Source organism: Anser brachyrhynchus (genome assembly GCF_964034855.1).
Source record: "Anser brachyrhynchus genome assembly, chromosome: 2".
NCBI lineage: Eukaryota > Metazoa > Chordata > Aves > Anseriformes > Anatidae > Anser > Anser brachyrhynchus.
Genome location: NC_137695.1, coordinates 44,780,838 through 44,798,142, shown reverse-complemented (window position 1 = coordinate 44,798,142; position 17,305 = coordinate 44,780,838). Strand labels below are relative to the sequence as shown.

Below are 17,305 nucleotides of genomic sequence, written 5' to 3'. Positions count from 1 at the left end.
TCACACTCATCAGGCCACTGCTGTTACAGCCAATGTCTCTGGATATGACTAAATATCCTTCCTTTTTATCTGAAACACCTCTGGTTTTGGAGTTCTGCAGGGCTATTTTTAGTTAGAAACAGTTCATGGATGTACTCAACTTGGCAGGCCCCAAACTAGTTGGTGCTAGCAAAATTGTACGGCTAAACAACTGAGGGCAGAAAATCCTTAACCCAAGAACTACAAGCACTAATTTATTAAAGTAGGCTACACCTGCACAGAAAAGTACTGCTCCTGCACACAGATCTAAGAAATTTTAAAATCAGTCAAGCCTGAGCACCAGTAACCACAAGAGCGCATAGACAAGCATGGCTCAGGAATCCAAGTACTTCCCTATCATTCTTCAGTTTTCTCAGACTACATGAGATGAGCTACGCGCTTCTGAGATTGCACCAGATGTTAACATTTTTGAAATATGTTTGCTGTAGAGCACCAGGTAGTATCTGGGAGCTTTGCTTTGTTGGAATTGCAACAGGACTACAACATACACACATACAAGGACTAATGAAAGTATTTGTTTTCTTTCCAAAGGCAACTGAAAATAACATGGTTGAAAACCCTACAAAATACAGTACAGTTCAATAGTATCCTAAGGCACTGAAGATGACAAAATATTTACTAAACTTCAAAAGTGGCTGATGGTCAAACACAGCTTAAATAAACTTGGTGAACTTCATTTCAAATACATGATTAAAAAAGAAACACAAAGATTACCTGCCAAACACCAATATTTGCTGTGGGTTCTGCAAATGGGCGCTTGTAAACTCTGCACATTTTTAAGGCATCAGAATATATCTCTGTGATGTTGTTTAACACTGCAAAGACAGCTGCCAGTGGATAAACACAAGAGAAGAGACTCACATAGCCGAACTGTAAAAACAACTCCAAGTAATCATCAAAAGTACCCTGAAAAACAGAGCAAAAACAACAACTTTTACCCACAAAAAAAATACGAAAACAGAATTAGCAATACAACTGTAAAAATGCTTCCTCGTGCTAAATCAGTAGTTTGGAAATATCTGGCAGTGTAAAACAAACAAACAAACAAAAATCCTCTAGTTAATTGAAAATACTTAATTATTCAAAACTTCTTGATAAGGGGAGGCCAAGGTTTTTTTCTCGTCTAATGCAGTTTCTGTAACGTTCACAATACTTACCCTTATGAAGCATATGAATTAACTGTATAAACAGTTTCACCCTATTTATGTTCCTGACTATCTCAGTGAAACAGATACTGAAGCAACAGCAATGGATAGGAAAACAGCATCATGCATTTAAACTGGCAGAACGTTTTTGGTAAGAGCATTTTGACAAGAAATGTCCTCGTATTTCAGCCTGCTCGTGAAAGACCTGACCAGAAACACAGGTTATTAAATAAGCAACTCTTTACTAGTATTATTTATCTATTTGAAAATGAGTAGGTCTGAACTAATTGCCTATTTAAAGGCTGAAATGACAGAACTGACATCTGAAAGGAACAATTAATGCAAACAAGAAGCCCTATTGTGGCAAATTTGCAATGCATCTATCACCTGATTTTTGAATCAAGAATGTGGGTATTTAAATGCTAAGTAGTCACATGTAGGTTATTATACATATTTACGTACTAGTTTTGTTGCATCAATAATGGTTTTCTGTGATTGCATCAATAATTTATAAAAATGAATAACAAAACCAACTGATTTCTTAAAAGGATTCTGTTCAGTTTGTTCATTGAACAAAGAATAGTGAAATATCATTAACTACTTCTACTGGCATACGGCTATTTTCCTCCCTCTTGAAATATTCAAAATAAGGGCTTGACAGTAACAGATTATTACAAGAAATATAAAATTAGTTTTGTCTCTATGCAAACACATGATTCTCTAATCTTTTTGCTGATGATAACTAAACTGAATGCCACCTCCAGCACCTAGAGATCTTCTAGCAAACAGAGATGCAGTAGAAGCCTGCAAGCTCAGAAATCAACATGAGCCGGTCATTAGCTACATTCCTCACTCAAGCTCATTTTCAAATCACACAATATGGCTGGGTCCAGTGGTCTGTTGTGCAGGCTAGACCTTGAGGGGATACATAACTTAAAATATTGAGATTTTTTTCACAGATTTCATGTATGAACTCTGAATTTTAATGAGGCCTTCCTTAGGGACCCTTGGGCAGCATCACTCACCAGAGTGGCGGTCATATATTTGTCCCTGCTATCAGTTTCCCAGTTAAGTGTTGCAGGCAGGGAGCAAGGATTCCCTTTACAATCCTCTTCCTGATAACTGCACAATATCCCCTCTGCTTCCTCATGCTCCCTTCTCATTTCCTTGCCCAGTACCCATTGACTACCAACACAGCAGAGCATGAAAAGAAAATTAGTATTTTACTCCTACTTAATTTACAACATTTTATGCAGGAAAAGAGAAGTCTGATCCAATGTCAAAGACAAATTTCAAACTGTGCTATTATCAACCTTCTGTTCTCTCCTTCTCCCAGCCACAGGAGCAGCACAAAATATGGCATCAAGGTAACAGAATCAACAAAGAAAATCAGGATAAAAATGAACTAGAGGAGAGAAGCAGGAAAAAAAAATGACTGCAGAATGAAGCTTTCACATTTTAAACCAGGTTACGGTCTCGAGAGATTTGAGGGGGAGGGAACAACGATAAAAATTAGAATTAAACATTAAAGAGTAAGTGAAAGAAGGAAAAGAAAAGCAAAGAGCCTGAAATACAGCATTCTGTCAACACTCCTGCTAAACCCCTCTGTTACTAAACATAGTCAAATGCTTCCCCCTTGTGACAGACGTAATTTTAGAAGTACTGTTGCCTGCTGACAGCTCAACACGTGCAAACAAACCAGTGGTCTAGTACTTGTTTATTCACAAGTATAGCGCAATTAAAATATTTAGATTGAAAATAAAATTTAAAGTTTTGAATACACAGGGCATTGAGCTGAAACTAAGGCTACAAGTAGACACCTCCAAGGCAAAGTGGTAATTCTGAAATTAACCTATTGTGTCCCCTTGGAAAATTACTCAAAGCATGACAAGTGCAGATGCAGCTCTGCACAAGAAGCACTGGACAATGTGACTCAAAACCACCACACCGGCTTTCTACCTGCCAGCTCAGAACCAGAAGTCAGTTCTGGGACAGGAGATAGAGCTTACTTGGTCAGGCATATCAACACCTGATGCCATTCATGGCCTTTGGACCTGTGCTGGCATATTATCTGCAGGCACAATGCTAGACTGTACTAGTTTACCTGTTCAGACAAGACTAACTTGGGAGTTTCTTCTGTGTTCTCCATTGTAAGACAGACAAGCTCTCCATCTCCAAATCTATCCCCCCATATAAATTAAGAAGTACCAACACTCCCAAAGGAATGTTTGTGTAGTTCTTCAACTGCAAAGGTAATATTTCTTTTTCCACTTCACATTTTGATGCACTCCCACATGTGAAAACAGATTTCAAACTCTGCCGTTCTCTACTCTTTACATAAAAGTTACATGATCTACTTATAATTCTTGCTCTGTAAAAATACAAATCACACAGCATTAAGGCTCTTGTGACTATGCTTGCAGCATCTGATCAAGCAAGTTGTGAGCTAATCTGTGAGGCCTTAACCGACACACTAGTGTTTACTTTGTCAGCTCCTTTAGAACACCAAGTAATGAACCGCACAAAGTCTGTTAAATGCAATAAAACAAATTCAAATCAAAAAGTGTGGTGGGGATCATAATATTCCAAGAAAACTTACCAGCGCTAATAAGGCGATACAAATGTATCTTAAAATTTTGCAGATGGTTACAAGGAAGAAACTGAACTTAAAACTGCTAAGTCTTAAAACCACTACAGGCAAACCAATGACAATCTTATGCTGCCTTGTTTGCCATGAGCTGAATGGGAGGCCGTCATGAACCAAACTAGGAGGATAGACTACAAATGCCAAAGCTGCAGTTTCAAGAAGCAAGAACTTCTAGCAGTAGTACTGGACTAAAGTGTTGGTCTCTTCTGCCTGCTTCCATTTCTGGCCCCAGCCAACAGTGTTGTCTCAGGCTATAGTTTAATTGACAGTTTAAACTAGCATAAGTGCAAAACCAAACTAAAATGGAAACAGAACCACCCTCTCTTGCCATCCTTTCCCCATGTCATACTACTCATCCTTGTGCCTTGGAGATTAGGGGCCTGTACCTCTTTCAGCAATAATACTGGTTTAAGAAGCTCTCGATTCAGATGTTCACTCCCACTCCTTTGTGCTGATGTAACTGGGACCATGTAGGTGCATAAACAACAGCACCAGCAAAACTGATGAAGCTGGAAATAACCTGCTGGGCCAACCAGCCAGAAATATTTAGCTTGCATTGCCTGATGTCCACATCAACTACAGCCCAGAAAACTTTTAACTCTTTTATAGTTGTTTTCTGTTGTCTTTGTGAACATTAAGATGACTGCGAAGTCCAGCACAGGAGATGGCCAGAAACATAGCTGGGATCAAGAACAGGAAAGAAATGCAGAAGACAGCCAATACAGCAGTTGGGACTGTTCCAGGACTGCAGCCTCCATTGTGCCACTAGAAACATTTCTAGGCCAAAGCCAGAAAGCATAAACGGGCTCCAAAGAACAAGAAATCTCAACACCATGTTAAACAGAAGCTGACACAGCTGGCAGAATGACAAAAACTGGGGTCCCTGAGAAAAATAGGTCTACCCAAGTCTTTGGGTAGAAGAAACATGCAGATACATTTCTATTGCTTTTTTTTTTTTTCTTTTGTCTTAATCTTACTATTAGGATTAAAAATAACTCCAAAAAATAACAAATGGTAGAAAAAGGATATGATGACTACTTCAAGCACAATGAAAGATATCAGGTATGCCTCTTCTATGGACATGCTGGAACTTAGGGCATGGTAACACATCCTTCCTCCCACCATCCTCAATTATAACACAATTTTAAACAGTCCCCATTCCTTTCCGTTACAACCTTCACACTTGTGTGTTCCCATCCCCACAGTAGAAACAGCTGACTTATTTTGGCAGTTACTTTTCAGCTGGATCAGTTCCCTGACCTGATTCGCTACACCTCTGCAAGAATAGATTAGTGCAAGCAATAGACAGCAGAAGCAAAGGAATAAAAGCTAAATGAAGGAAATGTCTAAACTTGAACTGCCACCCAAAAAATGTATATAAAAAATATACCCCTAGCCTCCAACAGAAGAATAAGATGGCTATGTAATCTTTACATTGAGAATGGTGGGTAGTGCCACTGATAGGAATATGGATCTCTATTTTAATAGACCGTCCCAGCTAGTGTACAACTCTTAGTAAACCAGTGTATACCTCTTAGTAGAGCAGAATGTATTTTCTTTTGTGCAAGTGTGTAAATGCTCATGTATTATAGGAAGGAAACTCTCCGTTCCCTAACTTGCTGTGCCTGGTAAGCAACAGAAGTTGCATTTGGAGGATATAACAAAGAGATCAAGTCAGTAAGTACTAAGAGTCACAAGGTCCCACTCATAAGAAGACGCCAAGCTTTCACTTGCAAGAGAGAATGTGGGCACTAGCGAGTCTCCAAGAGTAGCTTACCCTAAGGAACTGACAAAACATGATCTAATGTTTCAAAAGCAGAAATTGCTATCAGACTTTATAATGAGAATCAAGCAATTCCTTACTCTGTTATCTCTTTGTTTCTAAAGAGCACATTATGACTACCACCCAAAGTCTAAACTGTTCTTACCATGTATTCAAACCTCCTAAATTAAAACAGTTATTTCTGCTCTAACATGCCACACTACAGCTAACAATTAACCTGAGGCTGCTTTTCAGCAGCCTATAATCCAAAAAATTACATATTCTAACAACATTCATTCAACGTACAAAATAGGTGCCCATTTCTTTTTCCGAGTTGACTTGTTCGACTAGTGACAGGTCCGTATCTATCTTCAGAGAATGCATGCGTTTCTTCATCTTCTTCATGTGTCTCTTTTGGAGCCAGTAAGGAAGCAGAGATTCTGCAAACTGATTAAGTATCTGCGAAGTTATCAGCAAAGTGGCCAAGCTCTTAAGTTAAAAAAAAAATAAAAAATAAAAATTAATGGATCTGTAATAAACCTATGATCATTTCCAATTTTGTGTGTTTCAGTAACACTGCAAGTTGTTATGACAGAAGCAGGCTTGCATAACAAAACTAGCAATAGCAAATGAAAAGTATAGCTGCTCTAGTTCCCATTCTTGGTCATGTACTGAAAAGAACTAAGTAGGACTAAGATGAGTAAATATTTTGTGGATCTTCGTGTAAGTATCTTGGAAACAGTATAGAAAGTCCAATGAAGGGTAAAGATACGCACTTAACACAATCGTTTATTAATAACAGAGCTAAGCAATGAACTTTAAAGGAACACAAATTAAGTTTCTTCAGTCAAAGGAATAAACAGTCTAGAGCTTTAGAAAGTAAGTGGGGAAAATAGGATTATTTGCAACTCCAAAAGGCTCAAAACCACCAGTATGAAATGAAAAACTAAAAGAAAACAAGCTTAGACAGTACAATACATGAAACAGCTCTTTTCTTTTAAAAGACTGACAGTTCTATTAGAAGTAAAAGAAGAAAAAGAGTTTTTAAGGTTTCTTGGGAGGAAAGAATGATCTGTGGGACATAAAAAAACTAAAGCTTAAAACAACTTTTACTTTTTAAGGCAAAAAGCAAGAAAAAAAAGACTTTAAATTATAAGAAATACCATGAATGTCATGTCAGCTAAGGACATAACAGGTATTTTGCTAGAGATCTCTTTACAAGAAACAGAGATCTAGAGTTTAAGTTCTTATTTTACTCACTTTTTAGAATAAAAATATTTTCCTTCTATCTAATTTTCATGTATTTTAATTCAAGAGATGATTTAAACTAACAACCACAAATTATTCTTGCTTTTATTTATTCTCAATTCCTCATTGCAGTCAAACTTAATCATTCTCCTATCCTCAGGAATCTCTCAGTAGGAACACTACAAAGAACAACACTTTTTTAACGTGAAGGAAAAGAAGGGGAACAGAAAATTCTCCAGCATCATCTGCATGAGGGAGCAATCAATTTATTTTAAAAACAGTTACTCATTTATAAGGAGGGAAAGAATTGTTCTACGTTACTCTGTTACGGTTCTGCAACCGTGCAAGAGCAGATGAAATATGGAAGCCATATTTGTCAGAAAATATAAACTTGACAATGACTATATATATACATATATATTTAGAAAAACAATTTAAAAACAAAGTCCTATTTCAATCTATCCTTTATTTTCCTAACTGCATCAGTGTTCTTAGATGTTCTTGGAACTCACCTGTCTCAAAAGTTTCATATCAAACAGCACAAAAGCAATGTAGAAGAGAGATGCAAAACAATTTAAGAAGTTGAACTGCAAATAAAAACATTTGTTATTACTACTCAAGCAGAAATTCATGTCCTGAGAAAAAACACAAAATATCATCTAAAAGTTACTTTGACTAAATAGCTTCCATGTAGATACAAACTGTCCATTAAAATAAATTTCTTTACCATTTTTAAAATTTAGGTCAGAAAAAATAATTTTCGTTATTGATTCTGTTTAGATTTTCATTAGATAAGATCAATGCTTTCCTAAAGCACGGTGTACAAAGATAAATACATTTAAATTATGAAATGTGAACATTAAAAATACCTGTCACCTTCTACCTAAGTTTCGTAATCTGGCACTTTCTCACAGGTAATGCTATGGAAGGGACACATTGATCTTACTTTAGGATGATGACTTTTTTTTTCCCAAAAAAAAAAACTTTAACAAAATATACGTGTCAGATGACATCTCTCTAGCTATGTACAACTGTTCCTCAATATGTGTTAATTAAGCTTTATGTTTAACCACTTCAAGAAGTTTTATGACCAAGAAAAATATTCCCTACTTCTAAAATGAGAAATAAGTCACAGTATTGTACCTGAAAAATCATAATCAAGTGCTGAAGTAGAATAAAACTTTTCTCCAGATTTACAGTACAGTCCCTTAAAATCAATATTGCATTTGGTTATGTACATAATCTGCTCCTATGCAGTTTATAGTATATACATACACATGCACAAAAGCAATTTGTTCAGAGACAAAAAGTAAATATATCAGTATATACTATAAGCTGTATGTAAGCAGAATGACAGACATGTATAACCAGTCTCCTCTGACTAGTTGTCTGAATGTTAGTACAGACGGAAGTTAATGCATGAACTTTTTAAAATGCAGTTTACCATAAAATCTTGAAAAAAAAAACAGCTCCCAGTTGAAGCCAGAACCACCAAGAAAACTTATGTATCCCGTATCCTAATAAACAAACAATCAATATAAATAAAAACACAACTCTCCACTATAAAACAAGACATCTAGGACAGTCTAGAGGTTACTGTAACCACAACAGAAATCCTCTGATTTATTCAGATATTTATGCAAATATTTGGCATTGAACAAAACTGTAGGTCAGGCTGGGAATGCTAGGAAAGTGCTAAAAAAAAAAACAGTTCTTTTTTTAAATAACTCTTTATAATACCTACTTACCACTAAAACCTTCAGAATTAAGTGATTCTGATACGAAGACTCCAGCCTGTGATTTTCTATAAACATTAGCAAAATTATTCATTAGTGAACAGCAGAAGCACATGCCATATACTAGACACTGTTACACAAAAAGTAAACCGGTATTTTTTCCTCCATGTAGAAATTATTTAGGTGATAGTATAAGGGGAACAGTTTCCCCAAAGCTTTATGGGGAAAACAATTTATATTGTATCAGTTCCTCACTCAGCTTATCAAGCCAAGCTGATGCATGATGTTGACTTACATATTTTTGGCTACAACTCTAATGTTTTTCCTACTGCAAAGGTTTTACCTTTTGCAACATCTTTCTTTCTCAGTAGAGCTGTTTTGTAACAGAAAAAACATCCATTATTCTTAACACTTAACAAAATGTACCTAGTTAGTGACTTTTCTTTGGCTGAAATAAAATCCAAAACTAATTGGACTACATTATGAAAAATAACATTGCATCTGATTTAAAACCTGTAAAAGCTCACAGAAATACCAGTATCCATCTCCAGGGACTTTAGATCAGACCTTAAGCTCTAAAGCAAGTTTAAGGTACATAAATTTCAACAGATGCATTACTAATTCTAAAACTAAGATTTTTCAGTTCATTCAGGATAATCTGACAGAAGCTGATGGTAGCAGAAGGGTGGTTAAGTAGAAAGGAAAGGGAAGTGAATGGGAGATTTTCCATTTCTTTTTGCTATTTTGTCAGATAATACCTTTACAGTCCTGGATAAGCAGTAACTAAAGGAGGAGGCAACACATTAGCAGGAGATGTCTCAACATAGCTAAATTGAGAGACTGGCACCTATGGACCTTGTTCAGGACAGAACAGCAGGAATGAAGTCAGGCCTGACAAACGGAAGATGCACTCAAGGGACTGAACGGGATTTTTACTTTAGCTTTCACTTAATTATCAGTTCTCATGATAAATGGGTGTAAAAGGTGTGCTTAAAAACACCCTGGACTTTCAACTCCACGTCAGCAGTTCTACAAACATTTCTTCAGTAGCAGCTGTGACACAATGCACAGACCCTGCAACTTCTCTCGTCACCAACTCCCATGCCCAGATCGTTACCTATGCCTCAGCTGCTTGAATGAGATCTTAGCTGAAAATATGCCAGGTGAAAGTGGAGGTAGGGCAGCCCCAGGAGTTCTTCATCCTATTCACTCTCTTGTTAGAGTGTCCAGAGGAAAATATTTTGATAGAGACATGAAGTCTCAACCTCTATTTTTATATATATGTATATAAATTTATTTTAGTACATACATATAATATATGCAAACTTTCTCTTCAGACAATTTAGTTGGTGTTCTTAGATTTTGTTCTATTATTTTAGTGCCCTTGTCCTCTGCACCACATCAGGTTGTGGATTAAAGATTCCAGAACAGTTCCTCCTGCCATCCGCCTCTGAGCTCCTATCCTGACAATCTCATCTCTTCCCTTTTGCCAACAATATGGCTAATATAGCCAAAGAAAGAGCTAAATCTGAGAGGGGGGACTTCTGCACCAAAGTCAGAGAGAAGCTGAAGAGGAAGACAGGGTCATTCCTTTTGATAGCAAGCAAATTAAACCAAACATGAAACTGCAGTCTCATAACACTCTAAATAAATTTAAGAATTTAAAATGGCCAACTCTGTTAACAGTTGCAAGTAAGTTGTAACAGTAAAGTCCTAAACATTTGGGATCTTAACTTCCAATGCAAAAGGAAGAATATAAACAACTTTCTTACCCCATGATGTTAAGAATTCAGCAGCATACCGATAGATACGGTTCATAATTTCTATCACGACAGCATATATGATACTGGGCACATACAGCATCAAGCTGCTAAAGTTGGACTTATTCTCCTCATGATAATCCAGAGCCCACTGTTCCAAGTTAAAGTAAATCATCATCACGTATAGTGAGAAGTAGAGGCAAAGGCACACAAATGGTACAGACACAAGATAAATCCGTAACTGTCTCTTAATACTTGAGTACACTGGTTCCTCTCTCCCAGTGACAGGATTGATACCCAGAACACCGTGGAAGCCTGGTCTTGGCTCTTCAAACTGTCGTTTCATCAACAGCGTCCCCCAACGGTATGTCATCACAGCACAAATCCGTTTCCAAACTTCCAGGATCACAGTGGACCAGAGCAGATTGAATGTGGCAAACATCACGTATTTGTCATAGTCTTCCCACGCAAACACATAGTAAGGGATCCCAATGACAGCCATGGGAATCAACGCAAATGTGAAGTACTCTAAGAAGCCGAAGTAGAGTGCAATGGTTTCGCCAAAGTAGCAGCGAATCTCATCTGCAGAGAAAAATGAATCAATTAAGACACTTAACATACACGTCAGTATATCAAACCTGACTTTACATGAATTCCTTAGCTCAAGTTTCAGTTTTCTAAATAATACAATGAACATTATGGCTTTTTTGTTCCTCCTCCTCCCACATCCCAAAGACTTAGAACGTTATTTGTCTTATATAAACACGCACATATCTAAATATACACACATAGCTACATATACTCAGACAGTAGGGAAGTCGAGTATCTCAATACCTACAATATCAACACCGGTTATCCAGAGGAAAAGAAACACTAACATTCTTAAAATCAGAATCTATAAACGAATGGCTAGGATGGCACTGAAGTCACTTGGTATAAAAAAGTATGTGACACCTGACTTCTGAAGCTTCTTGCTGGTATACGCAGGCCCGAGAACCAAATTTGTTTCAGTCCGCTCAGCATCAAAAGAACTAGTAGGGCTTTGCCAGCCCTCAAGAAACTAAAGGAATAGATGGAAAGGCATATTGAAATCTTAAACACATCAGAAGGTGAAACCAGGCTGAGACATTCCTTTCAGCAGACAACTGATAAATGAAATGCACAATTGTTCTCCCTGAAGTTGTCTGCTCAAGTGTTCTAAAGACTTGAAAAGTGTGGTAGTAATGGATATATTTCATGACAGATGCATTACCTCCAAGGAAAACACTGAACTTACTGCTAACAAAAAAATGGAGGAGTATTATCTATCATAATTTAGAAATGGCATCACATAGTAACATATAGAAATGCCTAGTAAACCAAGTTTAGAATGCTGAAATCTGTTTTATCTCTGCCTCCTTGGAAGACCAGATCCTTTATGCTTCTATGCTGCTGCTATGTACTCACCAGCATAATAAAAGAGCCATGACATCATGGCCTCTGAATTGACACTGTACATGCACTCTCCATAAAAGACTAGTACATCAAAAGCTCGCATGCAATGCCAGAATATTCTTACAGCATACAGTTTACAGAAAACTGCAGCGGAAATTTATAGCTTACCATCAGATAAGCTTCTGAAAGCCAGAGGGAAAGGCAAACAAACAGAATCCAAATCACCACTCCAAAGTTCCTCTCAATCAAAAAATTAATATCAAATGAGCTCAAGTGTAGACCATTAGCATCATTTCAGACTCAAAAAGCACAACATGAAAGGGATGCCTAAACTAGTATATATATAACCATATCCCATATAGTTCATGGGATTTACTTTCAAATTTTGTGTGTATTTGATGTCAGTCAAGAAGAACCTGTGCTGTATAAACAAGAGACAAACACAGAAGAAAACCCTCTTACACCATAGCCCAGAGGCAGGCATTACCAAAACAGATCCTTAACTTTCTATAGTTCAGGAAAGAATCTCAAGAAACTGCCAGACCAAGAGATTAATAAATATTTTCATTTTAAATTTATTCAGTGTATAAAATATGCTCAAGTGAATCTGGCAAGCAACAGTACACAATCTTCATACTGACAATGAATTTAAATCAAACAATTGTAAACACACTTTTGACATGCCTACAAATCAAAATAGCTTTGGGAATCTCAGGCATTGAGGAGCTTTCCTGCAAAGAGTCAGTTTGAAAAAACAGTTTTGGGTTGGTCCGTTACTGCTTTGAGATGGGGAGGGAGATTTTATTGCATGCAGACTGTTGCTAAGATGGAAGCTTACTGACACTGAACCTGCAGGCACTAAGCCACTAATTTCTCAAGTAGTGAACTGCTTCAGGGAGCTACTCAGGGAATGCTGAAAGAGGAAGAAACCTGCCCGACCAGTACAAGAGCAATGGGCCAATTTCGAACTCAATGCTATGAGAGATGATCACAGTGCCTTTGAACTGCCTGCCCTCTCTCCTCCCCTCCAGCTTGAAAACTATGACCAAAGGCCTATATGGCACAGACCTCCTGCAGCCACAAGAAATAAAATCATTAAGAATCAAGAGACAGCAGCCTGCACATCCTCTCAGGCTCCAACTTCACTCCAGAAAAGTTGCAATGCTAGTCGTTATAGCAAAAGATTATCCTACAGCCATCTTAGAATCAAGGAGAATTTGATGAAAAGACATCAACTGTGCATGTCAGCAAGTCCAAAAATGTACATGGCTCCTTACCCAGAACCTAAGTGCCTTGTTGGTTCCAACATCAGTAACAGCAAGTTGAGGTAAAACAAGGACTTCAGTTTACAATGGCCAACAAAGCAACTTGGGCAGAAAGGCAATAGAAGAGGTGAACTGTAGCAAGTAACTGGGGAGGTGACAAGGTATAAACTGATAGTGAAACAACTGACTTCTTGGTACAATGCTTACTTTTCACACAGGAGTATCACTTCTACAGAGGCTAAATGCTGGAATAGAAGTTGGGAAGGGCCTTTGGTACTCTCACACAAACTGAGGAGAAAATTTCTCCAAAAGAAACCCTGCACTTCATTTGCGGCAGAGTAGGTGTTCACATACCTAAAGGTTGATAGCCAATTTTGACTTGTCCATACCACGTGTGACGGAGCTTTTTCAACTCTTCTCTATCATGCAGCGGGAAAATCTGAACTAGAATACCATTGGTCAACAATCTTCTCACTAGAAGAAAAAAGAAGTTCTAGTACTCTTTCCAAAGACAACAAAGTTAACGTGAACAAACGGGTTACGTTATGTACTTATCAAGCCTAGAGTTCCTTTGAAATAAATCTAGCATTTGAGATAAGTAAAATACACCTCCATGTTAGCTGACAATAATCTATAACAGAGAGCATGCATTCTAACTATTCCTACAAAGACTGTGCTGTCCACTGGAAGAGAAAGAGCAATCCACCAGTTTGCAGTTATGACCAATTGCTGCTTGAACAACAAGAAGCATTACAGGTCGGAACTGAAATACCACGTGTAGCTTTGTGCAGAAAAGGTCTAGCTGCTGCATTTGAGCAACAAAAAGCATAACAAGTCAAATAAAAATAGGAAAAATAAGAGAAAGTCTGAGAAGCCACTTTAGTTTTATGGGAAAGATACAATAATTTTTTTGAATGATCAATTTATACTAATTAATAAATTACAACACACCTCCATTGCAAACAAGCCACTTATTTAACAATTTTGTATTTGATTTCTGTTATGGAAAGCAATCTACCTGTGTTGGTAAACCATTAGCAAACTGCTCAGGAAATTACAAGTAAGCAAACAACTGAGAAATATTGAAAGGAATATAAATTTTCTTTTGGATGGATGCACTGGAAGTTACGCATTAGTTTTTCCCTTTTCTCATAGACATCCACTTGATATAAGCAGAAAAACACATTAGCTATACAAAAAATTACCAGTGTAAACTCATCTGGCATATATGTTTAGTTACATTTCTTGAACCACTGATATTTATTTATTCATGAATGGGAGCACACTTATTTTGATGACATCTTGTGGCCTTCCCTTACAGCTTCTGTTAAAAATAGTTTGGTGGTGGTTTTTGTTTGTTTTTTAAAGGCAAATATTTGGGGTACTAGTTATAAAAATTATGGATGACATCAATATATGTTAAAATTTATCCAACTGAAAAGAAGATAAGGCCAGAATCTCATTCTCATAGGAAGACTCAGGTCAAAATGGCCCTCTGGAAGTCATCTGGTCCAACCTTCTGCTCAAAGCAGGTTCAGCTTAAATCAGATTGCTCAGGAGCTTGTCCATTTAAGATCCAAACACCTCCCAGAAAAGAATTTCCACAATCTCTCTAAAATTCTCCAATATTTGATTACCCTCATTATAAAGAACATTTTCCTAATATCTGTTTGGAATTTCTCTTGTTACACTGGACATTCATTGCTCCTTGTTCCACCATTGCGGAACTCTGAAAAAACAAAGTTGATTAACATCAGTGTGATTTAATGCCTTGCAGATTTCTTTTAATTGCAAGAAAAGTAAGCTTTTTCTGCTATGAACAGGGCCCTAAGTCAAGACATCGAGTTACAAACTACCTTACTTACCAATTGATTTTCCTGGATAGAGCTTTGCCTGAGGATATCCAGGGATCATTTTTTCATCTTTAGCTCTCAAATTTTCAAGTTCATGTTTAATGATATACTGACATTCTGACATTGTAAGGAAATTCTGATTGTCATCTAAACAAAAAGGAAGGTGGTAAGAAACTGTGCAGCACAGTAAGACAACCATGGCAACAAGTAGTTATCAAAAGTGATCAGAACCAAAAAAAAAAATCTATCTATATTACATGACAATTACAGCCAAATAATACATTTTAGCAAAACGTCTGCTTTTTAAAATAAACAACTTAGGAATAAATTTTCTCTAACTGGCACACACTGGCCACTGCATTTTTGACTACCCAAGTGAACTAAGAAAAACAAGTTACTTCTCAAGGGTTTATAATTTCAGTGAAGCAAAGTCAAAAAAATAATACTGCAGAAATTCAACACTGCAGCATTCTTGATTGTAGTTTTGAATAAACAGGCAACAAACAAACAATTCAACTTCCAAAAAAACTATTTGTTCAGACAGATCCAAGTACCTTTATACTGAAGATGTGCTGAAACAGACACACGACGTATTAGCAAGACTAACCCGGAATTCCAGTGCTTAACTGGAGAACAAAATGAGTTCAGCCACTACCGCACTGGGGAAGGGTTAAACACCTTGCAGGTAGCACATCTGAAGGAAAATGTTACTGTGCAGGTGCATCTTCAAATTAAAAGAGGAAAAGTAACGATTTTTCTTCACTAATCATGCCCCAATTCCATTGAATGACTCTACAGTGTTATTCAATTATGTTTTATATATAAATATACTAAAACAAAATATTTCTATTTTCTCCAGCTAGGTATGATACAATAAACATCAAAACATAAGTGTCAATAAGAGATTAAGTTGCAATGTTAACACATACCATATGATTGTTAATTCTGCACTCAAGTTAATCAACTATTTTTTCTTACTTTCAGCAGAAATTTTTTATACTGAATCAGAAACTGTTTGGAATACACAAAAGCATAAAGTAAGAAATAAACAAACAGAAGCCACATGAAAGGACAAAAAGAAAAAACTAATTTCACCAGTGCTCTGAATTTCAGTCTTCCTATTTCTGTTTACTGCTACCATTTCAAGGAATAGAAAGTCCATTAAAAATTTAACAGTGTAATTGGTTATAATTTTTATTAAGCTTTGTATTATATATGTATATAAGCTTTGTAATGATACTATGATTACCTTAAATGGTAAGCATAGTATGCCTTAAAACGCTTACCTGCAAAATCTTTGAAAGTTTTTCTACTGCTGTATGTAAAAGCTCTCATTGAGTTATCATTACATTCCTTCACCAATCCCACAGTTTCGGCTCCCAGCAACAGCCTTAAGTGGGAAGCTCCAACCAGATAAATATTTTCATCTCCATTTTCTGTGACCAATGGTTTAATCAGAAGCTGTGCACCTTTAAAGTAAAAAATAAGGAAAAGAACATAAAAATTACGTCTAAAAACCCAGGTATTGTAGCGTACATCATACTGGACCTAATCATCTGGAGCGCTGAAGCTGTATCTTTTCAAAGGCATGAAGAATGAAGGCTTCGTCAGCACCCAAATGGTGTTCAGAATCTTGCAGGTCACCCTCTGCTTTAGCACCGTTTCTGTGGAGTGCTCACGGACAAGGAATTGGAAGAATGAGGACAGTTTGGATCTATACCTGTACAGCTTACGTCACATAAGCAATCAGTGCTTCTGCAAACAGTCCCACTCATTTTAAGGAGACGAGACTTTTCAAATAGACACATTCCTAACTTACCTAACAGAGGCCTGAAAGCAAGTTTGTAGCCACATATCCAATAGCCACAGAAAGTTTACTGACCATAAGATATAAACTACAACAGTCATAAGCAACGCCTTTATAAAAGAAAAGAAAAATCTAAGGTATTACAAACAAATTAACCTAACTTTAATTCCTGGAAGCATATTGGAACAAGTAATGAAATATTCTAAGAACCTACAACCCAGCAAAAAGATAATTAAAAGCCAACATAAATTTATCAAGACTAAATTGTTTCCTGCTAACTCAATTTAATTCTACAACATGGTGCCAAGGCTGGTGGACAGGATAGTAGATGGGATGCATCTTCATTTTGGTGAGGTTCACAGCTTTCTCATAATCAACATGAGAAACACACTGTAGAAGATGAATATAAAAACTGATTAAAAAACTACATTACAAGAGGTTACTAGTGTTTCACCACAAAAATGGAAGGCTTCTAAACTTCAACAGGCATGTGACCTTAAATCAATACTCTATTCTTAAATCAAATTAAGCAACTTCAAAAATGCAAAAGGGAGTGGGACAGGCTAAACAGTAATCACTTATATCACAAGTTACCTAAAAACTAATTTT

General features: G+C 36.8%; 1 protein-coding gene across 5 annotated transcripts in view; it reads right to left on the bottom strand.

The window, feature by feature from the left end:
- ANO10 (anoctamin 10) overlaps positions 1 to 17,305 on the bottom strand; it is a 119,356-nt gene that overhangs the window by 97,675 nt on the left and 4,376 nt on the right. For all 5 annotated transcript variants that reach the window (XM_080582698.1, XM_080582700.1, XM_080582702.1 and 2 more), the window contains 8 exons: positions 16,176 to 16,358; positions 14,902 to 15,036; positions 13,391 to 13,510; positions 10,350 to 10,919; positions 8,590 to 8,645; positions 7,354 to 7,428; positions 5,900 to 6,082; positions 754 to 945 (listed from right to left, as the gene is read on the bottom strand). In XM_080582698.1, the coding sequence (XP_080438824.1) occupies positions 754 to 945; positions 5,900 to 6,082; positions 7,354 to 7,428; positions 8,590 to 8,645; positions 10,350 to 10,919; positions 13,391 to 13,510; positions 14,902 to 15,036; positions 16,176 to 16,358 (1,514 nt within the window). The remainder of the gene's footprint in view (positions 1 to 753; positions 946 to 5,899; positions 6,083 to 7,353; positions 7,429 to 8,589; positions 8,646 to 10,349; positions 10,920 to 13,390; positions 13,511 to 14,901; positions 15,037 to 16,175; positions 16,359 to 17,305) is intronic.